Raw genomic sequence first — 27,842 nt, 5'->3', positions numbered from 1 at the left:
TCTTCTGGGTAGGGGTCATGGCATAGTTACACTGTTTCCCCAGCGCCTAGCACAGGGCCTAGTGCATGGTAGGTTAACAAATGTTTGTTGAATAAATGAAAGAGCACTGGAATGAATGAATGAATGAATGAATACATGGTGAGTGAGTGATGGCTGTGAAGCGGACAATTTGGGATTTGCAAAGAGGCTGAAGAATGATGATGGAAGATGAGAAGAAAAGGGAAAAGGGAAAGAGGACTGGTATTTTTAAGCTGTCTGCTTTGTTCTCCTCACTCAAGAGCAATAAAGTTGCCATTCCATTTCATTAAAAGTTTATTGAGCATCCAGGATGTGCTAGGCACTCTGCTAGATGCTGGTAATACAAAGATGAAGATCAAAACCAAAGCAAACCAAACCAAAACCACTTCCTTACTTACCCCCCCCCCCCCCCCCCCCCCGGATTTAAGGCAGATTTGGCTTGAGCCTGGGAAGCCAGCCTGTCAGGGGTTCAGCACCAGGGCAGAGGGTGCAGCATGCTCTCATCTCCCTCACTCCAACCCCGCTTCGCAAGGCTGAGTAGCCTGCACCCCTTCTCCAAGTCCTCCGTCTCCCACCTGCCCGAGCAACTCTCCCCTCCAGGCATGACCTCATTCTGGATGAGGCACCTGGGAGAGTGAGGGGAGCAGTCCTGGCTATGGGGGCAGGGAGGGAGCTGGGAGGGGCATGCTGTGGAGGTCAGGGTGAAGGGGGCCGATTAGAACTGTTGTTGCCCTTGGGGTTGGCACAAAACCTGCCCCAGTGTGGAGGGGCGGGGCGGGGAACAGGGGGGTCTCTGTGAGATAGCGGAGAGTCGGGGCTGGAGCTCAGGAGGTTGGAGAGGGGCCAGGGATGCAAGGGCCCCAAAGGCATCACGGAAGAGAGGTTGGAACACAGAGGCCCTCCTTCTCTTTCAGTGTTTTAATTGCCCTCACTCCTTGCACAGTAGATTACTGTCTGTCTTGCAAACTGTTCAAGAGTCAGTGACATGGGCATGGCCCGGTGACACAGCGGCCCAGCCTCTCTGTATTCTATGTTTGTGCGCTTAGGGAGTCTGCCCTTGTCCTGTCTCCTGGGATCTGAGCATCTGGGAGCAGGGCAGGTGGGAGGCTGGAGGCCAAGGGTTGGATCTTGTCTCCCTGCCATCCTGGGGAGCAGTAAACCTCCTCCTCCTCCCCTCCCCCACCATTACTCTGCAGACTGGAACCTTATTCTCTTACAGTTGAAGGAAGACCAGGGACCTTCCCCAGGGACAATGATTGTTTGAAAGGCTTGTTTTGTAAGGAAGCCAGGGAGAAGGCATAGGTGTGAGGGTTTTTAAAAAGTTCTTCACTTGATGTAGCTTTGTGGGCCAGGGGAGGGAGAACCCCTTTCTCTATAGGAATAGAGGCTAAAGGCGGAAAGAATTCTTGGTATACCCAGAGGGAGGCTTTGGGAGGAGGCCAAGGGCGGGGCAGGGGCTTGAATCCTTTGCCCTTGCTAGGGTTCAGGTCAGGGGCCAAAGCAATGTACTTGACTCCTGCCTCACCAAACTGGTAGGTCCCCAGGTACCAGGTGTCCAGAGAAGGGTGCTCAGAGGCACTGCCTTCACAGTGATTCCCCGGATGCTCAGAACAGTCCTCTCTGCACACCCAGTAACCGCCATCTGATTTCCCTTAGTTTAGGACAGTTGTTCCTCTTGGGCAAGTTGCCTCACTAATCTGAGCTTGCCAAAAAAGTGTCCCAGGGAACCAGGCGTTCATTCGGAGGGAAGGAAGGTTGGGTGGAAGCTTAGAGCTCCCTAGGAAGGGCACTGGATAGTCACGGGAGTTAGGTTACTGATGTTAGTTTTCATAAGACCCTTGGGGGATTGGGCCAGAAATTTAATAATCTATATGGTCCTAAGAGGGCACAACCCATACCCACTAAGAACACAGCTGGTGAAACAGGAGCAGACGCGACCCAGTTTCACCACTAGAGCCACTCCTCCCTGCCCCACCGAGTCCCCCACCCGCGCATGCTCACACTCGCCCACACGCGAGACTCGTCCCCGAGGGGACCTCCCCTGGCCCCTCGCGGCAGCGGCGGCGGCAGCGTTCCCCCGCCTTCCCCCGGGCCCCGGCCGCTTTGCCGGGCGTCCCCCCCACCCCCCGGGGGTGCCGAGGCGGCTCAGGCGCTGATCTCCACCGGGCTGGCCTCGTCTTGCTCGCGGATCAGGTGCACGCCCGCAGTCCGCAGTGTGCGCGAGGCGCTGCGCGAGCGGCCGGGCGAGCCCGGGGCCCGGGGTGGCGACGTGTGCGTCCGGCCCGTGGCTGGGGAGCGCGCCGGAGAGCGCGGGTAGCGGCGGGCCGAGCGGATGGGCAGCCCTGGCGAGCGGCCGGGTACCGCCGGCGACACGGAGTAGCCTGGCGGGCCGGGCTCGGTGGCGCTCCGAGGCTCCGGGGCAGGGTTCTCCTCGGGCTCCGGGGAGTCCTGCAAGGACACGCGCCGCGGGGTGAGCGTCCCCTCGAGGGCGATGGGAATACCGAGGCGGGCACGGCTCCCTCCACACTCCCACCTCGTGGAAGGCGGCAGACATACGTCTGGTTTTTCTTGCAATACAGACCCCTTAGCATAGTGCCTGGTAAGTAAGTGCTCAGGAAATGTTCAAATGCATTAACTTGAGTGCTTTGTCTTCTTCCCGCTTGGCTTGGACAGCCTGGGACAGACTTAGTTGTGGTATAGTGGGGGAAATCACCAGAGTTGGTGTCCAGAGACCTAGGTTTGAAGCCTAGATCTGCCATTTATGTGTATTTACTTGTTTGATCCTGGGCAAGTCATTTCACCTCTGTAGGCCTTAGTTTTCTAATCCCTAAAGTGCGGGTGAGGCAAATATTTCTCAGGGTTAGTCTGAGCGCTGGAAAGAGACATGAGCATGGTATGGCTACCCAGCAGCAGAACGTGGCAGGGCTCACTGTGTGTTTGTGGGGCACCAGCAGGAAGCCGCTCACCTTGTCCTTCAGGATATACAGTGCCATGGGGTTCTTCCGCTCCTGCTCGCCACTTCGTGGGAGGGTATCTGCTGCACAGGGTGAAGAATGGGGGTGGCTGGCCCAGGTACAGAGCCCTTGCCACCAGCCAGCACCTGTACTCTTTGCTCCCCAAGTGGCCAGTCAAGGCCCCAACACAACCTCCACCAAAGGATCCAGAATACCTGGGGTCCTACCTTGGCCGCACCTCTCCCTGCTCTGCAGTCTTCGTGCAGTTGGTGGAGGAAGGGGCCCTGCAGAGCTGGCTTCCTTGTGGCCCAGTTCTGCCTTTTCCCAGCAGCCCACTGATCTGAGTGGCGATGGGATGGGTGAGTGGGTGGCTGGGAGCTCACCTTCTGGTTTCAGACGGTCATCATTCTGATCCATATATTCCAGGGAGTTTTGCTTCTCCAGCTTCCTCTTCTTCCTGCAAATCAACCCACCAGCTTCTGAACAGAGCTGTTGAGCATGAGCAGGAGGGGGCCTGGGGGCAGGGTCCCTAGAGGAATCTGGTGGTAGTAGGAGAGGCCTTGTAACAGGGAGATGGGCTGGGCACAGTGGGCGCATCAATAGTCCATAGGCTTTGGAATGAGTCACATCTAGGCTTGCATCCTGCGTCTGTGGCTAGCTTTAAGGGCAAGTCACTTAACACATCTGAGTCTGGGTGTTATTATCTGTAAATTGCAGATGATCATACTTAAAAGGCAGTTCACTGCCCACAACCTTGGTGCCTGGCCCACAAAAGGTGCCCTGCAAGTGTGACCGTTATTACAGCACCGGGCTGTCGGGGGTGGTGAGCACATAATGTCGTTCGTTCCATACGCAACACATGGAATGGTAAGATGGATCTCCCGGGAAGAGGCGCAGGGTCCTGGGAGGATAAGTATTTACGAGACTAAGAAAAGAACAGAGCTCGGGGTGGGGACAGATTGAAGGATTAGGGTGTCAGGGTGTGGAGCTTGGAGAGTTACCCAGACTTTTTGGAGGGTTTCCAGCAGGCACAGACTGTCACCAAGGTCACAAGGAGGAAGATGCCTCCTGTGGACAAGATGATGTAGAGGGAACTTCTTCCTAGGGAGAGAGAGAGGCAGAGAGGCGAGGGAGACTTCAGAGGGGCCGCAAGTATGGTGAGCAGAGCTCCTGCAGCGGAAGGAAAAGGAGCCCCAAGCAGCATGACTGGCCCATGGCAGAACTTACTGAACCCACTGCCCACTGTTGCTGTCCTGCATGGAAAGTTGGCCCATCTCTGCCTCTCCCCATCCAGGGGCACTCTGTCTGGGATGTCCTCAGTCCCTCATAGCACTTGCCTCTCGGGGTTTTGAGTCCTAGGGGCAGGCGGGCAGGGAGACTCACTGTATACGGTGATCTTGATGGGCAGGCTGCGGCCCTGGCTGATGGGGTTCTCCACCACACAGCTGTACAGGTCGTCATCCTCCATGAGCACGCGGGTGATGGTGAGCACCTTGTGGTCAGGGGACAGGAGCATTCTCGAGTCATTGAGGAGAGGTTTGCCATCCTTCAGCCAGGTGTAGCTGGGCTTGGTGCCGTTCTCGTGCGAGCAGTTCAGGGTGAAGGCCTCGCTGAGCTCCAGCACAGTGGTCGAAGCCACTAACACCTGTGGCCTGGAAATGGGCACTGAGTCCCGGGGGTGAGAGAGGCTGTGAGCCATGGGCCAGACAGCTTTTCCCTTCCCCTTCTTACCTCCCGCCTTCTAATATATCACAACTCAATTTGTGGTCTCAGAGGCCCTTCAGGGATCTTCGGTCCCATCTTTCCCCATCATCCACCCATCCGTTCGTTCATTCATTCATTTCTTTACCAAGTATTTGTTGAGCACCTACTAAGTGCAGAGGGTACAATGCTGAACAAGACAGCCATGGTCCCCGCCCTCATGGGCCTTCCCTTCCTTCTTCTCAAATGCCCTTTCAAGATGTCCTAAACTGGCCCAGCCTGAAACATATTTCACTTGAGTGGAACCTAGGTCCAAATGTCTGGGTTCAAATAGTGGTTCTATCATGTGCTAGCTCTGTGACTTTGGGCAAGTTACTCAACCTCTTCGTGCAATTTCCTCATCTACAAAATGGGAATAATGATATTAACTATCCCTACCTTATTATAAGCATTAAATGAGTCAGTATATTTCAAAACACAGAATAGTTTCTGGTACGTAGTAAACACACTATACACGTTCCCTGTGGCCTATGTGCCAACTTCTGATGTCCAGTGGTCTCCCTCTCAGCTCCCCGGTGGCTTCTGTGTTGCAATTCCCAGGGTCTGGCCAGTGTACAGGGCAGACCCTGCCCCAGTCCCAGGCACCAGCCCCGCCTCCTTCCCTGTCAGAGCACTTTACCATCTACAGTGAGGTTGATCGTCTTCTCCCCGGTGAACGTGTCATCCGTGATGGAGATCTCAACCTCATAGGTGCCCTCATCGGCCAGCTGCAGGTCACTGAGAAGCAGGGAGCCGTTTTCAAAGAGGCGGATGCGGTCTCGGTAGTCAGGCCGTAAGGTGCCAATGACCTCTGTGCCGATGGACTGTACCACGGTCACCGGCTTGTCCCGCTTCAGCTGCCACTTCACGACGGGCTTGTCACTGCTGGTGCTGCTGTACTGCACGGAAAGCAGGGCTGACTTCCCCACCGTGCCATGGATTAGGCGCACCGGGCTGGTGATGTTCACCCCCTCCAGGGGCTCTGTGAACAGACGCCCATGGGGAGATGGCAGTGTCAGGCCCGTGGCTCCCTACTCCTGCTCCCTCCCTTAGGTCCTCTGATGCCTTCATGCCTCACCCTCTGGGCCATTCACTCCCTGGCAGCCCTTCCTTCTACCTTTGGTGCCATGCCTCTCGACTACAGCTCTGGCCCCTCTGATTCTCCATCACCCCTCACACCCATCCCTTGCCCTAAGTCCTTCTTCTCCCTGGCTCTCTACCTCTGGCAGTTTTCTCCATTGACTCCTCTCGAGGAGGACCTGTGGCCAACGCATGCGCTATGTGCTCCATTCACAGAAACGTTTACTGAGTACTATTCCGTGTCCTCGCGATAGATCAGTGAGCAAAACAGACAAACACAGATCTCAGGGTGAATTTGTCAGATTTTCTTCTTGATTGGGGATTGGGAAAGTAGAGAATGGAGAAGCATGGGAACACAGATTCATAAAGAAAGGAGTATATCACAAGACAGTGCCAATAAAGGGGAAGTTTAGGGGCCAGAAGACAACTAGACCATTCTTCATTCGTACCAAGAGTCTCCCCCTCTCCTTGCCCCTGCTGCATGTAACACTTCACTTGACCTGCCTGGGGGCGAATAGTCCTGCAACTGAGGTTTTGAAATACACCCAGACTCCAGCCCGACTTGCAATCCCTCTTCTATAGAAGAGGGATTTGGGATGGGTAGAACAAAGAGTTTGGAATCAAAAGGCCTTATGAGATTGGGCTCCACCACTGACAGGCTGTGTGGACCTGGGCAAGCCATCATTCTAGGCCTCATTCTTCTTGTTTAGAAACTCAGGATGCAAACAATAACAAGAACAACTGCCTTATCAAGCTCACAATGGAAGAGCACAACACATACATCAGTTATTATTGTGTAGTGGAGAGAACACAAGAGTGAGCATCAGAGACTTGGGCCCTTACTGTTGACTTAGGACCTGGGAAAAGTCACTTATCTGTTCGGGACTCAGAGAGGTTAAATAAGTGGTAATCTTGATATCTCATTCATTTGTTCCAGCCCTGAAATTCTGGGATTTTACTATCTTGTCCAATGGTTGCCCCATCTAGAGACATATCTCATATTTCAGAGATCTCTTAGAAGCTTTGGAACCTGAACAGATGCCATTCATTGGTGTTACATGGCCTTGCAGAGCAACACAACCACCCAAAGGAGGGTCTTCTTTTGGGAGGGATGTCAGCTGGGAGCGAGGCTGAGTTTAGCTAAACAGACACATACATGTCAGGTTCTCAGTCTCTCTGCACCCCCAGCTGCTCTCTTTGATGGTAACACACCCCTGAAGTTCCCTCTTTCTTTCTCTCCAGTTTCCCACTCTGCTACTACTGCTGTTTAGATTTGGGGAAGCAAATTGTACCTTTCCTTTCCTTATTCTTCTCCTTGTGCTTAGAGGACCCAGACCAAACCAAAAGGGAATTAAACTAAAAGATGAATTGAGGAGATTGAAGCAAATTTAATAAACGTATTTAGTCAATTTTTGGAACAAATGCTTTGTTAAGTAGCAAGCTCATCATCTTTGGAAGGGGTCAAGGAAAGGCCAATTGTTGTTCTTTCACCTCTCTGTGCCTCAGTTTCCTCCTCTGCATAATGAGGTTCTGGGGACAGATGATCACAAGGGGCCTTCTCAGCTCTGACATTCTATGATCCCATACCTGCCAGGTCTGTTAGAATAAGGAAACCTTAAGTATGAAGGTTGAATCATGAAACCTTAAGTCCTAGAATGATTAAAGCTGCCATATGTATGAATATCATATGCTTGTTATTGAGAGGATTTTTGATTTGGGGGAAGTAGAATGGCCAAATCAAATATTGTCAAAAAAAATTTTTTTTTAAAAAAATTTTTTTTCAACGTTTTTTCTTATTTATTTTTGGGACAGAGAGAGACAGAGCATGAACGGGGGAGGGGCAGAGAGAGAGGGAGACACAGAATCGGAAACAGGCTCCAGGCTCCGAGCCATCAGCCCAGAGCCTGACATGGGGCTCGAACTCACGGACCGCGAGATCGTGACCTGGCTGAAGCCGGACGCTTAACCGACTGCGCCACCCAGGCGCCCCTCAAAATTTTTTTTTAAGTAGGCTCCATGTGGCTTGAATAAGCCCCCCTCCAAGGCGGGGCTTGAACTCACAACCCTGAGATCAAGACCTAAGCTGAGATCTAGTATGATGCTGAACCGGCTAAGCCACCCAGGTGCCCCTCAAATATTTTTTATTAAAGATATTTGGCAGGGCGCCTAGGTGGCTCAGTCAGTTAAGCATCTGACTCGTGATTTCAGCTCAGGTCATGATCTCATGGGTTGTGGGATTGAGCCCCGCATCAGGCTCTGTCTTTGCTGACAGAATGGCGCCTGCTTGAGATTCTCTCTCTCCCTCTCTCTCTGCCCCTCCCCCACTCACACTCTGTCTCTCTCAAAATAAATAAACATTTTAAAAAAGATATATTTGCTCCCATAGAACCATGTATGAAGATGAAAACAAATGAAATCTAGTTCTGGCTCATCAATTTGGAAGAAGAGGTGGTGGAGACTAGACTCTTGTCCTCCCCAATAACTTGGGGTGCTACTAGGAATCCCTCTGGCTGTCTGTGTCAGATTGAAATCCATTTAACCACAGAATCCTTAGGATTTCTTCCAACTGTTAATTTCTTCAGATTTCCTACCTAGCAACTGCTAGGTCCCAGGCTTGGCTTGATTTAGAAAAGCAAGCTTTCGGATTTCCCTGAAGAGGCAAATAGACTTTGGTATGTGTGACTTGAGGTGGCCCTGAAAAGAGTCATTGAGTTTCATTAAAGGCCAGGGTGGTGATGATCAAATAGTTGGGGAACACCTATTCAGGACATAGTCTGCAGCAGTAGGGTTTGCATGTGAGGGTGGTATATGCAGAGGCATCTTGGGGCTTAGCCACCCCAACCACCAAACCTTGAGGGTTCTCATTTCCTCCTTCTAGGAAGCTGCGAAGTGATAGTCCGAGCCCCAAGGAGAAGTGAAAGGGATTCTCTCTTCCTTCGTTCTTCTCTGGCCCTCTCTTGAGCTTCCCTTGTCTTATATCTCTCCTATTCCGTACAAGGTCCTCGTGGTCCTTTTGTGATGTCTTCCCGGCTCAGGTCAGTTCTTTCTGCCAGTTTAAACTTGACTCTTCTGCATAAAAACATTGGAAAACCTATAACATATGGATTGCCCTAGGCTTCCCCCTCCTGTAGGTGGGCGCCTTCCTCATGTGCAGGAACATGGGTATGCCCACGAATTGCAGGGGTGTTTGTACACATGTTCAGAAGTGAATGGAGCAGTCTTTCTTGGAAGCTGACAAAGAGAGTATTTTGCTGAGCAAACACTGTTTCCCAAAACTCTAGCCAAAATTGGAGTATTAAGTTCAGGGTTCCACAACTTAACAGGGGACACAGTGAACTGGGATGGGTGCCAAAGCAGGACACAGAAATGAGGAAATGGCTAACAACTAGGATCCACAGTGGAAATAAAAGAGACTAGGGCTATTCAACCTTGAGAAGCGATTAACTTAATCATGGTGCTTGAGTCTCTGAGGCATCATTATGTAGAAAGTCTCTGTTCCCACTGGAGGCTGAACAAAAGGAAATTGACATCACAGCAAGATTTACCTGTCAACTTAAATGATGCCATGCTGGGTCAGATGGGTGGCCCCTCTCGAGTGGGATTTTGACCAGCTGTGACACCAAGGAATGTCAAGCTTTAAAGCATGAGAATGTACCTGCCAGTAGCCTTGGGTTCCCTTCATAGCCTCTCCCTTTAAGGCAACCATCATCTGCTGATCTTTATGTGCTCCTTTATGCTTGCCAAAATTTTTCTCTTGGGGCGCCTGGGTGGCTCAGTCGGTTAAGTGGCCAACTTCGGCTCAGGCCATGATCTCGCGGTCCGTGAGTTCGAGCCCTGCATCGGGCTCTGTGCTGACAGCTCAGAGCCTGGAGCCTGTTTCAGATTCTGTGTCTCCCTCTCTCTGACCCTCCCCTATTCATGCTCTGTGTCTCCCTGTCTCAAAAATAAATAAAATGTTAAAAAAATGTTTAAAAAAACAACAAAATTGGGGCGCCTGGGTGGCGCAGTCGGTTAAGCGTCCGACTTCAGCCAGGTCACGATCTCGCAGTCCATGAGTTCGAGCCCCGCATCAGGCTCTGGACTGATGGCTCGGAGCCTGGAGCCTGTTTCCGATTCTGTGTCTCCCTCTCTCTCTGCCCCTCCCCCGTTCACGCTCTGTCTCTCTCTGTCTCAAAAATAAATAAACGTTGGAAAAAAAAAATTAAAGAAAAAAAAAAACAACAAAGTTTTTCTCTTACCAGTATTTGCCTTGAATTTTCCTTTTAGAAGTGTCGATGAAACAATGCCAAACATGTATTCTAGGATTTGGTCTTTATACACCTAATTCATACTCACTAACACCATTGACTCCAGTTATAGACTTTGTGTGTGTGTGTGTGTGTTTGTTTTTTTGTCTTGTTTGTGTCTGTCACCACAAGGAAGTCCCTTTGACCATCATAGACACACTTCTCTGGGCTTTCTCCAATTCTATTATTTCTTTTTTGAGGTGCAGTGACCAGAACTACAATAATACAATAATCCAAAGACAGCACACAGCATGATTTTCTAAATGGAAAACTTTTTGCTTTCTGCTTTCGGTTTTTCATATTCTTCCTAATGAACGATGCTCTGAAGACAACCCCCTCCTCTGCTCCTTAGAGGTGTACCACTGATTGCATACATGTTGAGGTTCCTGTGTTGTGTTCTTACACTGGTATCTGTTGAGCCCTCCAAGGCCCTACAAGAGCGTGAAATCATTTTAAGTGTCAACCACTCAGGAACATAGGGGAAAGCCAGGAAACAGAAATTGTGAAGAAGTCCCTTGGGATCCAGGAAGAGAGGGGTCTATATACCTTTTATCTGTACTCAAAGAGTATAGATGTCCAGTAACGGATACCTAGCTATTAGGTATTAAGATGCCACACGGAGATTTATCCTATTTTAGATCAGAACTAGGACTATTGTTAAGCTGTCAGTTCTCCCAAACTGACTTACAGGTTTACCACAATACCAATAAAAATCGCAGGAGGTTTACTTTGTAATAGTGGCACGAGAATAGACAAATAGATCAATGGAATAGGACAGAGAGGCCCAAAATAAACATATATGATCACTTGGCTAACGACAAAGGTGACATTGCAGTGCACTGGGAAAAGGATTATCTTTCTAATAAGTGGCATTGGACCATGTAGGAAAGAAATGAATTGTGACCCTTACCTCACACCTTACACAAATATCAATCCTAGATGGATTGCAGATCTAAATGTGAAAGGTAAAACAATGTGTTTTTTAAAAGAAAACATAGGAGGGGGTGTCTAGGTGGCTCAGCGGGCTAAGCATCCGACTTCGGCTCAGGTCTTGATCTCACAGTCTGTGAGTTTGAGCCCTGCGTCAGGCTCTGTGCTGACAGCTCAGAGTCTGGAGCCTGCTTCACATTCTGTGTGTGTCTCTCTCACTTGGCCCCTCCCCTGCTCATGTTCTTTCTCCTCCCTCTCTCAAAAATAAATAAACATTAAAAAAAGAAAAGAAAACATAGGAGAATATCTCTGTGACTTGAGGGCAGACACAGATTTCTTAAACAGGACACAAAAGTGGTACCCATAAAAGAAAAAAATGATACATTGGACACAGTGAAATCAAGAGCTTCTGTTCATCAAAAGACGCCATTAAGAGAGTGAAGAGGCAAGCTGCAGAGCGAGAGATATTTGCAATGCATATACCCTTTAGGGGACTCATATCCAAAATATATTTCTTAAACTCCTACAAATCGACAATTTTTTAAAAACCCAGAAAACTTAGTAGAAAATGGGCAAAAGACTTAGAACAGGTACTTCACAAAAAAGGATCTCTAAATGGCAAATAATGGTATGAAAAAGATACAACTTTATTAATAATCATGGGAATGCAATTTGAAACTATAATTTGGTACCACTGCCTACTCATTAGGATGACTAACATGAAAAAGAGAAAACACAGTTGTTGGTGAAGATGTCGGGTATCTGGAGCTCTGCTACACTGCTGGTGGGAATGTAGATGGACATAATTGCTTCTGAAAATTGTTTGACCATATTTACCAAAGCTAACCACATATAACTCAGCAATTCAACTCCTTGGTGTATCCCCAAAGAAATGTGTACATCTGTTCACCAAAAGACAGGCACTAGAATATCTTAGCAACTATATTGACAAAGCCCCAAACTAGAAACAACCAAAGTGTCTATAAAAGTTTAATAGATAATTTTTTTTTCAACGTTTTTTATTTATTTTTGGGACAGAGAGAGACAGAGCATGAACGGGGGAGGGGCAGAGAGAGAGGGAGACACAGAATCGGAAACAGGCTCCAGGCTCCGAGCCATCAGCCCAGAGCCTGACACGGGGCTCGAACTCACGGACTGCGAGATCGTGACCTGGCTGAAGTCGGACGCTTAACCGACTGCGCCACCCAGGCGCCCCAATAGATAATTTTTTAATGTTTACTTATTTATTTAGAGAGAGCATGCTCATGCTTGTGTGCAAGCAGGGGAGGGGCAGAGAGAGAGAGGGAGAGAGAGAATCCCAAGCAGGCTCCTCACTGTCAGCACAGAGGGGCTCCATCTCATGAACCATGAGATCATGACCTGAGCTGAAATCAAGAGTTGGATGCTTAACCCACTGAGCTACCCAGGCGCCCCGAATAGATAAATAAATTGTGGTGTATGCATACAATGGAGTACCATACAGCACTGAGACCAAACAAATTACAATTTCAACAACAACATGAATGAATCTTACAAATTGTGGGGTGCCTGGGTGGCTTAGTTGGTTAAGCATCAGTCTTTGCCTCAGGTCTTGATGTCACAGTTCATAAGTTCGAGCCCACTTTGGACCCTCTGGTCCCCCCACCCCCCTTCAAAAACAACAACAACAACAACAACAACAACAACAACAAATTTGGAGTTCAGCCAAAGAAGCCAGATACAAAAGAATGCAGGCATATGATTCAGTTTATATGAAGTTCAAAGACATGAAAAATTAATCAGTATAAGAAGTTAGGATATCACTGTATCCCTGGGGGAGGGCAATAGTAACTGAAGTATTGGGGGAGGTGCTTCTGAGATGCTGAAATATTCTATTTCTTGATCTTGGAGGTTGATTACATGGGTTCATTCACTTTTTAAAGGTTTATCAACATATCCTTACACTCAATGCATTTCTGTGCATATCTCTGTTAGAAGAAAAAGACAGCACCTACAATGTGAAGGTGATCTTAAGGCTAAAAGGGTGGAACCCAGGTAAGGGACTTCTTCCCATTGGGTCCCTGGAGGATGGAATAGTTCTAGGATCTGGGAGAGGAAAATTTTGCAAATCAGATTATGTAGATTTATGGCATGCCATATTTATGTCTATATGTCAGCCTCTAGAAAAACCTTGTTTGTACGTTTCATGATTTGGGCTGTGATCAGTTTAGGAAAGCCTCATTTGTCCATGTTAGGGACAAAGCATTAAAGACTATTACTTGCCCCCTTTAAGCATCAATCTTAAAAAACTACATTTCCCAGTCTTCTTTGCAGGTAGGTATGGCCATGTGACCAAGTTCCAGCCAGTAGAACCAGTGGAAGTGATAGGTACCAGTTCTAGGCTAGTTTAGAAAAATGTTTTTCCTTAAAAAAAAAAATTCTCTGCCTGAAAGAAATGGAGAAAAACCTCGGGGTGACTACTGGAAGTTGACAGAGAGCTTTATCAGCTTGGTCCCTGAAAAAGCTTCAGGAATCAGAGCACTTCCTCATCCCAGGCCTAGTCTAGAACCACACTGTACTATTACATGGCTAGTGCCAGGAACGTAAATTTTGGGATTCATTACAGACGCTAGTATCTTCCTAACTAATATAGTGAGGATGGCAGAAATTCCTTATGGAATCCCAGCTCTTTATTGTTCTTGAGTCCACAGCAGTACAGTGGCCTGACCCTGTACTTCTTTACCTCTTTACCCACCATAGGTCATAAATCGCATCCTATTAGCATAATTTATATTTAGAATGTTTTTTGCCGCATATACCGAGTAACATGTTCCCACACAGAAGAGACTTTGTCACTTTTTGTTTTTGCTTGGTCATGCTGACTGACAAGATCTTTCTATAATTTTTTTCCTTACCATTCGATGAACGGTTTCCTTACCATTGCTGAAAGCATTTAGGGAGAACTCCGATTGGTATATTACATTGAGCACTTCGTGTTCCCAATCCACTGACTGCCTACCTTTGACCTTGTAATTTCCACTAGACCGCTCTCACTAAGGCTAAGAGTTAGCCTCTGAATTTCTGTATCCAACAAACTCTTTGAATTGTAATATAATAATAATGATGATGATGATGATGATGATGATGATGATAATGATAATAATAGTTGCAGATATAATTGGCCCTTGATATACTGGACCTCTTTGACACTTTTGATGCTATCAGAAAAACTCCAACTCCCTTTCTGGACACCACAGTCTTTTAGTTTCCCCTCTGTCCCTCTTGCGTGTTCCTTCTTGGTCTCCTCAGCCGGCCTTTTCCCCTTCTACCTCCTACAAATCTGGGGTTACTCAGTGTTCCACGTTTAGCCCATTTTCTCCCCCTAGGCGATATTACCCATTCTCACTGTTTTGGATCTCACCTGTAGGCTGAGAGCTTCACCTGTCTCTCTTCACCTCTCTCCCCTGTCCCCACCCCTACTTCAGGATTTTCAACATTTCCCCACAAATGTCTCTTAGGCATTTCAACCTCAACCTGGTCAGGACTCATTATCACACCTCAGACCCCATCCCAGTGATCGGTTCAAGTTTCACACAGAAATCCTACCTCCCTTTCTGGATCCTCCTACTTCCTGTCAATCACTAGTTCCTGACTTTCCCTCCAAAATATTATCTCCATGTGCCTGCTTCTCCCTCTTTTTATTCTAATTCCAGCTCTTGTGATTTCTCTCTTGAACTATTGCAATAGCCTTGTCATGGGTTAAATTGTGTCCACTCCTGAATCCATATATTGAAGTCCTAACCTCAGTATATTGAGTGTGACCTTCTTTGGCAATGGGATTATTGCTAAGCTGCGGTCATCCTGGGGTAGGCTGGGCCCCTAATCCAACATGACTCATGTCCTGATAAAAAGTGGAAGTTTGGACACAGACACAAGCACAGGGGGAATGTCCTGTGGAAACAGGTTATGTTGGCACCAGCCAAGGAACTACCTGAAGCGAGCAGAGAGGCCTGGGACAGATCTTTCCCTAGAGCCCCGAAGAGCCTGTGACCTTATCTCAGACTTTCAGCCTGCAGAACTGTGATACTATACATTTCTGTTGTTTAAGCTACCCAGTTTGTGGTTCTCTATGACAGCGGCCCTAGCAAATGGATACAGGCTTCCTTTCCTCTCATGTTTGCCTCTGGTTTCTTCTCCAATGTCTCCCTGTAGAGTGAGCTATCTGAAATACAAATCTGGTCCTGCCAGTCCCGATTACCAACCGCCTAATACCCCTTGCCCTCCTCCACTGTTTACAGATTATATTCCAGGGACCTTAGTATGGTTTCCAAGGCTCTTGCCTGATTCACATTTTCCTCTTTAGCAGTGGTGAATGGCTGGGCTCCTACTAAACACAGAATGCTATTCCAAAATGTTGACCTTTACCCACTTCTCCAACTATAATGCACACTCTCACACCTACCTCTTTTTCTCATCCTTTAAAATTTAGTCCAGACACTCCCAGGAAACCTCCCCTGATGTTCCCCCACCCCACCCTGCACCTCTAGCACCAGCTTTCTGGATGGAGTAGGTGACCTCTCTCTGATCCTGGACATCCTTTGTGTATCTGACTCATAGTAGTTTCTGCATTTTACTAAAATGATCTCTGCATCTGTTTGCTTCACCAAACTGTGAATTTCTAGGCTCTCTGGAATAGTGCATGTGTGTATGCATATGCGCACATGCCTGCACACACACACACACACACACACACACACACACACACACAGAAACACATCTATTTAAAGTAAGATCAATTCTCTAAGGAGTTGGTAGGGGGCAGTACAGAAGGTAGGTGTCTAGGGCATGGGGTGAGTTATGGATGGATTGGTGTTATTTCCAAAAACCAAAAGGCTCATTATCTCCAAAGCTTATTTCATCTCCCTTGCTGTTTTGTGCTCAGAGAAGCCAGGGTGGGGGTTGGGGAGGCACAAACCCCAGATCTCCCCCACCCCTCCAAGCCCATCATGATCCCTTGGAAAGAATGCCTGACTGGCCCACGCCAACAAGACATCCCATAAGAAATGGCTCACTGCCCTCTATCTAATGTACTGAATGCCGTGGGAGCTCCAAAGTCATGCAGCCTTTTGGGGGAGGGGCGCAGGGGCTGGGCGGGAAGCACACAGAATGAAGAAATACATTCAACACTAATGCCTGAATTCACTGAGATGCTTCCCACAGGGCGGCAGCTGAGCTCTCTCCCCTCCTCCCAACCTAAAGTCATTCTGCCCTTTAACTCCCCCTCCCTCTCTTTTGAAAGTACCGGGTCCCCTCTCCAGACCCTTTCTTACCCTTCTGGTCTCCTACCTGTCTGGATCAGAAGAAGGTAGACAAAAGGGGTGAGGCTCAGGGCACTGAAGGCTCTGGACAGGGCTCCCCTTTCTCTCTTCATTTTGGGTGGCGTTCTCCAGCTCTGGTGCAGACAATTAGCATGATTTCTCCACTCTGGGCACGTCCCTTTGTACCACTCGGAGTTTCTCTGCCCGAACACAACCCTGCCAACTTCCCTCTGAATACACAGAGCCCTGTGTATTGCTGGACTTGTTCTTTCCTCTCTTTCAGACCTGGCATTTTCTAGTTTCAAAGCGCTACATCCCCAGTTCAGAATGGGGTATCTGCTTAGGATATAATCTCCAATGTGGGTTCTAATCTGATGGGTCCCATCAGTTCTTTGCCTGCTTGCGCTGGGCCCCACTACCAGGGGGAGATGAGGATCTGGGCTCCGTGAGGGGACTGGGCTGGGACACACTCTGAACTGGATCTTGTGTCCCAACCTATCCTGTCTCCACCTCACGCTCCTTGTTCCTGCGAAGGAGGGTGCGTGCCAGGGACAGACCTCCAATAAGCTCTGAAAAGGGAGGGAGAGGAGCTTTTAAAAAGCTGGGAGAAAGAGAGATCCCAGAGAACTGCTGAAGAATGGAAAACCCCTGTTCCACCCCAAAGGAAGAAGATTGGAAAATGGCTTGAATTCTATTATTTTCATACCTGTCCTGGTCCTGCTTGGGATTCTCTCTCCTATCACAGAATCACATAGATGCTGGGGACCTCTTTCCAGAAGCCAATCTGTTCATTTCCCTGCCTCCAGCCACTTTTCTAGAACATGTCAGAGCACAGATGAAGGTAATACTCTAACAGCCAGCATCCTGGGGTTCTGTTACCAGCTTCACAGCCTCGATATCTCCTCTTGTCTCGAGGCTGTGATGAGGAAAAACACCCTTAGCTCCACCTCACCCCTCATGACTGTGTCCACACCTTCTCACGGGCACTGTCACTGGAATGTATGCTTACTAAATGAGATCTTGGGAAGGGCTCACAGTCTGGTTAAGCCTCCAATTTCACATCTAAAAATTGGGGAAACAGTAGCTTCCTTATAGGAATTGTTGGGAGGACTGATGACAGTTTAGTACAGTGGAAATTGTACAGTTTAGTACCTTGGAAATTGTTAGAGAGATAACATTTTAAACTTAAAAAGTAAACCTGCCTCTTCTTTTTCACTCCTGTAGTGATCTTTACATTTTGAGGAGACCAAAGTTACAGCTTCCCTCTTGGTTTATAAGCCGGGTCTTAGTTGTGTAAATGTGGTGGCTACCTTTGGAAATATTCTTGTTACATCCTGGAGAAAGCCTGAATAGGTCAGGTTTCTAGAACTGAAGACTCATTGCATGGCTCAGCTGAGCCTAAGGGTGCAGAGTAGAAGAGGGAAGCATTGATTTTTTAACTCTACAGAGGAAGTCCAAAAAATATTCTGAAATACATAAATGAGATTCTTGTTTTCATTTTGCATCTCTGTGCCTATGACTTTCCCCTACATGGCTCAAGGCACCTGTCTGCCTCTGGTAAAGTTAGTTTTGTTTTGGCAGACATACAATGAGAAGGAGAAAGTCAATATCCAGTTTCTGACATCTAAAATAGTGTTTTATTTATTTATTTAAAAATTTTAATGTTTATTTATTTTTGAGAGGCAGAGAGAGAGAGACAGACAGAATACAAGTGGGGGAGGGGCAGAGAGAGAGGGAGACACAGAATCTGAAGCAGGCTCCAGGCTCCGAGCTGCCGGCACAGAGCCCAACACAGGGCTTGAAACCACAAACCACGAGATCATGACCTGAGACAACGTCAGATGTTTAACCAACCGACCGAGCCACCCAGGTGTCCCTAAAATAGTATTTTAGAGTCAGTAGTGAGACAAAAGTCTTGTGAGCCAGTCTTTGTAAAGGAAAAAAGGCTATTTTAATTTCTCCTAACTAGCACTTCCACATATCACAGAGCAACCTGTGGCCTGGATCACAGAGTTCTTCTGCTGTACAGTATAGATAAATGGCCTCTTTTGCCTGTGATGGCTAGGGCTTGAGGCTTATTGTCTAAGAGTAAAACCAGGATATTATGTTCAGGAAATAGAAAGCCTGGAGTCTGCCTTTTTTAGCCTGAAGGACGATGGAAAGGAAATTGTGATAGCAGGAGACCTAAGTGGGATCTAACTTCTCAACATCCTCCCTTCTCTTGCCCTAGGGGGGAACCTCAGGCTCCTTATACCCATGGAATATGCGAGTGCCCCAAAGTGCCCACAAGTTCCCCCGAGGGGGCTCAGAAGTGCCAAGAGGCAAAGAACCGACAACAGCTGCTGGTGTGGGGTCAGCATGTAGCTCATCACACCAGGGAGCAACCTCGAGGGGTGCAGGGACCAGCGGGGGTCCTGAGAATGCCACACAGGCCTACAGACACCATCTCCCCTCTTGTCACGAGGTCACCTAAGCCATACCACCTACACTCACCCCAACGCTCCTTCGAGAGGAGCTGCGTTGGGGGAAGAACCTAAACAGATTGAATGAGCAGTTGCCAGAGTTGTCTAAGCAGTGACTGAGACACTTCAAGAGAATGTTAAAATAGTCGGGTCAGAGTGAGTTTACCAGGATAGACTAATAGTCAGCTTTTCCCTGCTGCCTGGGGGGCTGTGAGTGGCTTCTGTGGCAGGTGACAGCAGCTGTAAGGGCATGAAGACACTGCAGTTGCTTTGTGGCCGAGTGTCCAACCAGCACCCTTGCAATCGTGCTACAGGTCTTTTTTTTTTTCTTAAGTTTATTTATTTGGAGAGAGAGGGAAAGCTCACATATGTGGGCAGAGAGAGAGAGAGAGAGAGAGAGAGAGAGAGGGAGACAGAGAGAGAGAGAGAATATCCCAAGCAGGCTTTACACTTTCAGCGAGCAGCCCGATGCAGGGCTCAAACTCATGAACTGTGAGATCATGACCCGAGCTAAAGTCAAGAGTTGGATGTTTAACCCACTGAGCCATGTGGGTGCCCCTTGCTTCAGGTCTTTTTAAAATGAATAGGCCTACAGAAGCTTATGGTATCAGCTTATGTACCTTTCTTCCTTAAAACAGAGAGCTCTCTTATTGAAGAACTATGGCTTACTGGTCTCTGTAGACCTACTGCCTAATATAGGGCAGGGCGCAGAGTAGGTTCTCAGCAAACAGTTGCTGAATATTGCATGGATGAGAATTTGAGGGGGGCACCTTAAGCAACTGGATGCAATAGAGGATGGCCATGAAGGGGGAGCTGGGGCAGAGGAGTGAGTGCACAGACGGCACCAAATAATGACTGCAAGACAATAGACTAGTTTGTGAGCACAGATAAAGCACCTCTTTGTGAATTCCCAGAAATAAATGGGATTCACTTTTGGGGGGTGGTACTGATAAGAAATTGGGTTACAGAGACATAAAATAACTGTCAAGCCAACTTATTCTCATACATAATGTAACATTTATGCCACCTGTCCTGGCTTACCTAGTTTTCTCCTTCCATATGTTCTATGGGTATGTCTGTCTCATCTTACTACTGATGATAAACTTCATAAGGATATCCTGATCATAAATATTACGTCTCTTCCTCTAAGTCCATTAATACTTGTCAGTCTTCATGCCCCACTCTTAGATCAGAAAATGTTACTGTGGCCATATCCTCATTAGCCTGGGAGCTTCTCCAGTGCGGGGACTATAACTCTTCATTCTTAAGAGTCTCCTTGCAGGGCCCAATTCTGAGCTCTGCTTAATGTGGCTGCTCAAACAAATGATGTTGATGGACTGCTTGACAGTAATGCCCTTGCTTAGTTAAGACCTGTGCCCCTTTCTCCTCTGAGCACTTCCAATAGATGCATTTCCAGAGGCATTGTCCTCTTCTGAGCAGCATGGCCCAGTCCTCTTGGCTCTGCTACACAGAGTTGCTTCTGGCCGCTCCTCATCTGGCCCCTTCTCTGGGGGTCTGGGATCCCAACTCCTCATCCCTGCACCCATGACAGCCCTGGCCTGCTGTACTTACACCTCTGTGCTGAGCACCTGGATAGGGCCCCCAAGGCTCAGAATGGAGCCCCCAGCACGCACACACTCACACACACACACACACACACACACACACACACACGCACACCTGCCTACTTAAACTCACAAGTATTCCATCCCCAGGACAGGAAGCAGTTACTTAGTGATTTTGAATAAGTCAGCACCCTACACAGACCTCTATGGGAAATAGGGGGAGAAGGAAATACAATTCCTGGCTGGGGAATTGGGAAGTGTAAATATGAGCTCCACCTTCAAAGAACTGAAGGTCTAGCAGGAATGGCAGAACAGTAGATTTACTCCACAGCAAGAGACATCTGAGATTTACCTTGTCCCACTTCTTCATTTCTTAGATGAGGGAATTGAGAGACAGAGAAGATAAGTAACTTGCCCTGTTATGTAATGATCAACCCAGGACTCCTAATGTTACTTTATAGTAGAGGCAAGAAGAGGTAAAACACACACACACACACACACACACACACACACAAATTGGTATATAAGTACCAATTTTAATAATTCGACCATTAGATTTAAAAATGTCTCCACCCATCTGGCCTGTTTCTTTGTCTCCAGAATCCAGGAAGATTGTGCTGGCACTGATGATACTACTGGAGAGGTTCTGGCTTGATTAATACCATAATACCAGTAGTGGTTTTTATATTTAGCCCTCTCCTCTCTTTCTCTCCATTCACTTCCTGGCATTAATTGAGCCATATCTGTTCTTCCACTAGATTGTAAACAATCTTCAGTAGCAGAATGAAAAAGAATCTATCAACAAATAAATGGAACCAAAACCCCTCTTAGAGAGGGAATTTTCTTTAGCAAGGAAAAGATTTAAATACATCACATGGAGTAGAAGGTAAGGTCTTAAGCATAAAAAGTCAAGGAACAAAAAGGTAAACTGCTGTGCTTTAGAAATAAACAGGAATTTGGGGAGGGGATGGGCAGAGAGGAGAGAAGTCAAGGAAAGAAGGGACAGAAGGGACGAGAGAGCCACTTGCTGGGCGGGGGGGCTGAAGACAAAAAAAAACCAGCTCGCACAGCTACACTGTGAAACTCTTCTTCCTTTGACTTCTTTGAAACTTCCAGAAAAGTTCACTACACAAATGCAGAACGTGTGTGCTTCTAGCTGATGGAATATGGCAAAGGCAGTAAAATAGCCACTCCCTTGATTAGGTTATGTTGTTGAAGACTCAGGCTCAGCAGACCAGACAGGGATTGTCCTGCTGGCTTTGAAGGTGTAAACAGTGTGGTGGGCAAAGGCCAGGTGGAAAGGAACTGCCAGTGGCCTCTCAGAGCCAAGGGCGACCCTCTGCCAAAAGGTGGCCAGAAACCTGGGACCTCAGCCCTGCAATCACAAGGAGCTGAATTCTCCCAACAACCACGGAAGCCCGGAAGCGGACCCCAAGCTTCGGAGAGGAATGCTGGCCAGCCAACCCCTGAACTGAAGTCTGGTGAGACCTTGAGCAGATGCGCCAGTGAAGCCTGCACTCCTGACCCACAGGAACTGTAAGCTAACAAGTATATATTGTTTTAAGCTGCTAAATTTGTTGCTATTTGTTATACAGCATGAAAAACTAATATAGGTGTGTTTGTGAGTGTGTGTGTGTGTGTGTGTGTGTGTGTGTGTGTGTGTGTGTAAACTACTCCTCATTGTACTCTGTCAGGCATAGTGTATCTATTTGTTCCTTTAATTCTCCTAATATCCCTTTTAGGTAGACATGATAACCCCACTTTGCAAACAAGAAAATCTAAAATTCCAAGAAGTTAGCAACTTGCTGAGGTCCTGTAGCTACTCAGTGGCAGAGCTTGGATTAGAGCTGCAGGCTGATCACCAATAAAGCTGGGGCTTCTGACCACCTCCCTAACTCAGCAATAGGAATCCACTTCCCCTGTGCTGGAGTTTTCGTCCTGGTCTAATCTTTTACCCCCCAGCACCAACTCTCTGGCTAAGCTCCAGAGCATAAGGTGGCCCTCTCTGTCCACCCCCCGACACCCTCTATTATTGCTGAAGCTGTTTTTGATTCTTGGTTCCATAAACCTGTATGTGAACGGTGCTGGAGTTGTCCCTGACATAAATTCAATTTGCCAGAACAGAGAGAGGGGGAGGAATCAGGATGCCAACATCAGCCAGAGAATTTGTAGGACTGCAGTGCATTGCCTGGGAAACAAGGAATTTGTGTGAGGCTTTGTGTTCAAAGGAGGCAGGGCCTAGCTGCTCTAGCAACCACTGAACAAGAGACAGATTAGCTAGCTCCCTTTGAACAAAACAAGCTTTTTGGGGATCTGGACAGCAAGAAATGTACCACCACCCCCCCTCACCCCCCACCGGCAAAGGACATTTTGTCTTTCCTTTTCCTATTTAAAGTTCTCCTAGGTAGCCTTACTACAGGTCACTTCTGAGAAACATCAAATAGAAAGTGGAGACTGGGTCAAAAGGCTCTTCCTGCCCTTTTCAGGGCCTTCATCCTGAACGGTTCGAATGTGAGGAGTCCCTCAGAGGAAAAGCCCTCTGCAGACATAGGGTATCTCAAAAAAGTGGGGTGTGTGTTGGGAGAAGTATATGATCTTGGGACAGCAAGGGGTCCTGGGTGAATTTCAGTAAGGCAGAGAGGAGATGCGCCTGTTTCCATGCTGGCAAACGGAAAAACATCAATGCCTTTTATGCTGAGAGTAAATATTTGACTTCTGAATAGAATTCCCGCCCCCTCAGAAACTGGGAGGAACTCAGGCTTGTGTCCATGGCTGCTGAACGCGCCCTATTCAGCAACTCTCCAGAGGAACAAAGGAGGGAAATTAATTGGCATTAAAGTGTTGCAAAGATCATGCTTTTGCAGACCTATTTAAGATGTAGTGAGGACATTCTAGAGGACATCTCTGGAGTTCTGTTCTTGTAAAGCTTCAGTACTCAAATAAAAACAGGTTGAAAAATCCTGGGGGAGCCACAATTCCCCCCAACTCATGAAAAGCTTCATTGTTTCCCTTCTAGATCCTCAAATGGTGTCTTCCCAACAACCATTGTCCTGCCCCCAGGGAAGAATTTGCTGTCACACTCCCTCTCTCTCCCTCCCCCACTCTCCCTCCTCCCAGTGGGGGAGGCACAGAAATGCAAATCAGCTAGCCAGCATCTAATAATTCCTTACTGTGTGAAGAGCACTCCATGTTCTAGACGTTAATAGGAGGAGTGGGATGTGGCATAAGAGGAAAGGCGGCGCATTCGAAAGGAAAGGAAGACACAATTTAAGCACAATATAGGTGCTTAAATATAGTTGGGAGAGATACATTTTAATCTGTAAGCAAGTATAATTGCTAATACATTTGCATTGCCTCTTGCAAATTGCCTTTTAAATTATTATTTTATTTAATCTTCTATCAACCCTTTGTGGCAGGTATTTTTTTTTTTTCCCTAAAGATCATCATGAAGATCAGGAAGGCTAAGTCACCTGCTCAAAGTCACACGTTTTGTAAGTTGGCAAGGTCCAGACTCAGCCTGTGCTTCTTGGTCTAGTGTTTATATACACTATACTCCAGAAAGAGGTTGCCTACTGATGTAAAAAGTCAGTAGAATAAAAGAAGGCTCTGAAACAAGATGTGAAACAAAGAAGGATAAGGCAGACAACAGGACCTAAAAAAACAAAGCCTAATCAGCAAGAGAATGATTGGGTCCCCAATAGTGAGTCCAAGGCCACTAAGATGGATTATGTTACACAAGACAAAACAGGGGGAGAAACAAATTTTCTTAAAAGAGGACCCCTTATAGGGAAGGTGACCTTGAAGACAGGCCAAAGTTTTCACCCCTTGTTGCAGTACTTGTAGGGTTCAGCTTTGTCTTATTCAGAGTTCTTTGCCCAAGTTAGCCCTCCAGGATTCTGCAACTGGTTTGCTGTCTTGATTTGTCAAGACTTTTTGGCTGTGATAGTTCAATGTGAACTATTTGAGGCAAAAAGGGAAAAATTTCTTGTACTGTGTAACAAAATCTTGAAGGGAGCTGGAATAATTGGAATTAAGATACTTAAAAGCCATTTTGGTTATTACTCATCCCTTGCTTAGCTCTTGGTGCCAGCTTCATTTTCTCAAACCTTCTTATAGTTTTTGATGGTTGCCAGATTCTATAGATTATCAATGCTGTCCAACATAACTTTCTGTGATGATGGAAATGTTCTGTATCTGCATTGTGAAGTATAGTAGCTATCAGTCACACATGGCTATTCAGTACTTTACATTGTGGCTAGTGGGACTGAATTATATGAATTATAAATTTTATAATTATATGAATTATACATTTTATCTAATTTTAAATAGTTTAAAATTAAATAGCCACATGTAGCTAGTGGTTAACATATGGGACCGTGCTTCTTGTCATCCAGAGATATTTTAGATGAAGCTAGTTTTAAAAAAATCTTGGTGAAGGACTGTGGTTGGTTTAGCCTGTGTCACATGCACAGCTCTGGATCAATCATTATAACCAGAATAGAATACCACCCCAGCTTGGCCATGTGCCTAACCTCACAGTCAGAGGTGGGGCAGTCTATTACCTACTTCAAAATAGAAGGGAGGCTTGGGCAGACAAATCAAAATCTTCTAAAGGTAGAAGAGATGACTTCTATCTTGATTCCTAAAAAAAATAATAATAAAAAAGTAAAAAAATAAGCATTTATTGAAAACCTATTATATATCATGTATTTCATATATATTACTGAATTCTCACAGAAAAATCCTGATTGCTCCCATTTTACAAATGAAGAAACAAAGACTCAGATTATGTGATTTGACCACAGACAGTCAATTGCCGAGCTAGAATATAAATCCAAGTTTGTATCCAAAGCTCTGTTCTCTAGACTGCTAATGTGCTGTCCCTAGAAGTTTGGGATGCAGAAAATGTGACTATTAATAGTGAATTATTAACAATCAAAACAGAACACACAAAAATCAATGGCTTGGTTTTTCTCCAAATAGTTACCTTGAGTCCTTTGCTACTTATTCTAGAAAACATATTTAAAATTCTTCTTTTGACATACTTTAAGAACCTGCGACATATTTTTAAAGTATGTTTAGGGGCGCCTGGGTGGCGCAGTCGGTTAAGCGTCCGGCTTCAGCCAGGTCACGATCTCGCGGTCCGTGAGTTCGAGCCCCGCGTCAGGCTCTGGGCTGATGGCTCAGAGCCTGGAGCCTGTTTCCGATTCTATGTCTCCCTCTCTCTGCCCCTCCCCTGTTCATGCTCTGTCTCTCTCTGTCCCAAAAATAAATAAACGTTGAAAAAAAAAAATTAAAAAAAAAAAAATAAAGTATGTTTAATGATTGCAACCTTTATATTTTAGGAGTACATTTTCTAAAACAGTCAAAAGTATGGTGGATAATACAGATAAAAATTTATAGATAGATTAAACTCATTTTGGCCAAATCTGCTTTATGTTAAAGCAGTGTCCTTAGTGCAACTTCTCTGGCTTCACAGAACAGATATCCCGGTGAAGTTGCCATCAGAGGAGAGGCATATTGCATGGATCTGGAATAGGAGAGCTCAAACACTGGGGCAGTTTCTGGATCAATTTTTGTAGGTAACTCTAAATCTTTCTGCTTATCTGCTCTGTTCTCCTCTCTTGACCAACTGACTCCCTCTATTTTGCGTATCTCAGCTCTTTATGTTACCAACAGTATAAGACCTAATGCAAATTGGCATTAAAAAGAGCTTCATTAGCTCACATATTTACAAAGTCTAGAGGCTATCTAGAGAAAGTCTTGAGAGTTAGCTTAATCCAGAGGCTACAACGTGTCAACAGGGAATAGGAAGAAGGACTTTAACTGTGGTTAGACCCTATCCTTGAAATATTGCAGGTGTCTTTGATGAAAAAGAAAAGAATAATGATCAGAAGTCTATGGGTTTTAGCACTAGGACTTAGATGGTCTGAGAGCTGCCAGGGCTTCGGTGTCTGAGGCCTAACAACCCTCAGAGGGTGTCAGAGTTGGGTTCTCCAGGAAGTAGACTCGGTGACAGAATTTCCTGTCCAGGATGTTTATCAGGGAGTGTGCCTGAGATGGACACCTGTGGAAAGGAGGATGGACTAGGAGTGGGCAAGGGAGAAGTCAAGCTGTGATGCGGGCCAGGCAGCCTCAGCTGACCCCACAGGGAGCTCTGGAGCTGAAATGATGACCCATCAGAGTTGTTCCAACTTAGGCAGAAACCTCTGGGCCTTTATATCCCCATATCGGTCAGTCACTAGATATGGCTGTTCCTCAACGGGAAGGTAGGGCAACAATCTGGAGCCAAAGCAGTCCCTGAAGGAGCTGACAGCTGGAAAAATGACAACATTCCCCAAAGCTGAGCCAGCAAGTCCTTCCTTGAAGCGGGATCTGGGAAGTGCATCCCTGTGTCCATCCTAGAAGAGTATTTGATACCGTGGAGAGACGCTGAGACTGCTATGTTAATTTTTTTAAATCACTCATCAAGAGAAAGGAGAAAAGACTTCTGTATCCATGATAAAATTAGAGAATCTTTTGCAAAGATCAGTATGGCAGATGCTATTGAGACAACTGAGTGATCTGCTACTGGTGCCATTTACAATGAATTGTTGCTACAAAAACCTGGTCTGTGTAGGCAAGCAGAAGGACCCTCACAGATTATATACCAGTTAGGAAGGTTATTTGGAGAGGTGGCTAAGGAGGAGGAAGATCGAAGAAGGACAGTCCTATGGTCTACTTTCAGGAAATAGCCCAGAACATTGGTTAGTCCTGGGGAAATCCAACTCAAGTCTGGGCAAGAGAGTGAAAGTGGGCATGATTCAGCTGCCTAGGGTTGAGTTCCCAACATCTAGATCCCATCCAGATCCCATCCAGACCCCATGAGAGTGGAATAGGCAGGTTTCCCATCTCTTTGAGGTAGGCTCTTTGGACTAACTGGTGATCAAGTTTTCTGATTTGTTACCGGTGTGGGTCAGTCAGGCACAAATAGCACAGTGGCAAACAAACAACAAATTGCCTCTTACTGCTCATCAAACAATTGGTTCTGTGTGGAGTGGACTGTTGCCAAGGACCCAGTGACTCAGGGCTTTGTGCAGAGATGGCCAGGGATCCCCCAGCCATATACATCAGAGATAATTCAGCTCTGGTGAGTTCTGGGGTGTAGGACCTCAAGACTCTGGTGCCAGAAACACTCATTCTTTTAAGTTTCTGAAGAAAACAGATGTTCCTGAGCAAACAGATCCCTTTGCTGAGAAATGAAACTCCAACCATTGAGAAGATAAACCATGTGAAAAGGTCAGAAAATGGGAGCAGAGCCCAAGATGTGAGCTCCATGGACATCACAAGAGTACAGATTCATATGAAACCACTGGCACAACTACTGGCGGGATGCATAGACCTTGAGGTAGAGAGAGAGCTAGAGAGAGCAAGGAGCTACCTAATCACACTCTCCCCAGTGTTGAAGGCTCTGTGTGTGTGTGTGTGTGTGTGTGTGTGTGTGTAGGAATACACATCAATCTTGCTCTGG

General features: G+C 46.8%; 1 protein-coding gene across 6 annotated transcripts; it reads right to left on the bottom strand.

Annotated features, from left to right (window-relative positions):
• Nucleotides 1-294: 294 nt before the first annotated feature.
• HEPACAM (hepatic and glial cell adhesion molecule) lies at nucleotides 295-17,203 on the bottom strand. Of its 6 annotated transcripts, XM_086678781.1 has the most exons (8): nucleotides 17,012-17,203; nucleotides 16,334-16,439; nucleotides 5,353-5,694; nucleotides 4,356-4,637; nucleotides 3,974-4,073; nucleotides 3,188-3,429; nucleotides 2,985-3,055; nucleotides 295-2,466 (listed from the first exon to the last, which is right to left on the bottom strand). In XM_086678781.1, exons 2-8 carry the CDS (start codon nucleotides 16,416-16,418, stop codon nucleotides 2,164-2,166), a joined length of 1,425 nt encoding a protein of 474 aa, XP_086534907.1. In that variant the 5' UTR covers nucleotides 16,419-16,439; nucleotides 17,012-17,203; the 3' UTR covers nucleotides 295-2,163. The 6 variants fall into 6 exon arrangements, with proteins under 6 accessions (XP_086534907.1, XP_086534906.1, XP_086534908.1 ...); XM_086678780.1 differs by lacking the exon at nucleotides 17,012-17,203 and having other exon boundaries at nucleotides 16,334-16,550; XM_086678782.1 differs by lacking the exon at nucleotides 17,012-17,203 and having other exon boundaries at nucleotides 3,200-3,429; nucleotides 16,334-16,550.
• Between the last annotated feature and the right edge of the window lie 10,639 nt (nucleotides 17,204-27,842).

Source organism: Puma concolor, chromosome D1 (assembly GCF_028749965.1).
Source record: "Puma concolor isolate L17-30 chromosome D1, mPumCon1.1.hap2, whole genome shotgun sequence".
NCBI classification, from domain to species: Eukaryota; Metazoa; Chordata; class Mammalia; order Carnivora; family Felidae; genus Puma; species Puma concolor.
This window is presented reverse-complemented; position numbering and strand designations above follow the sequence as displayed.

What these genes read in the sequence shown, in the direction of transcription:
- HEPACAM (XM_086678781.1), bottom strand. Translation starts at nt 16,418, where the DNA reads ATGAAGAGAGAAAGGGGAGCCCTGTCCAGAGCCTTCAGTGCCCTGAGC. An exon ending in GATCAACCTCACTGTAGATG is followed by an intron (nt 4,638 to 5,352) that starts GTAAAGTGCTCT and finishes CCCGGGACTCAG; the next exon opens with TGCCCATTTCCAGGCCACAG. An exon ending in TGTATATCCTGAAGGACAAG is followed by an intron (nt 2,467 to 2,984) that starts GTGAGCGGCTTC and finishes GTGTCCTTGCAG; the next exon opens with GACTCCCCGGAGCCCGAGGA.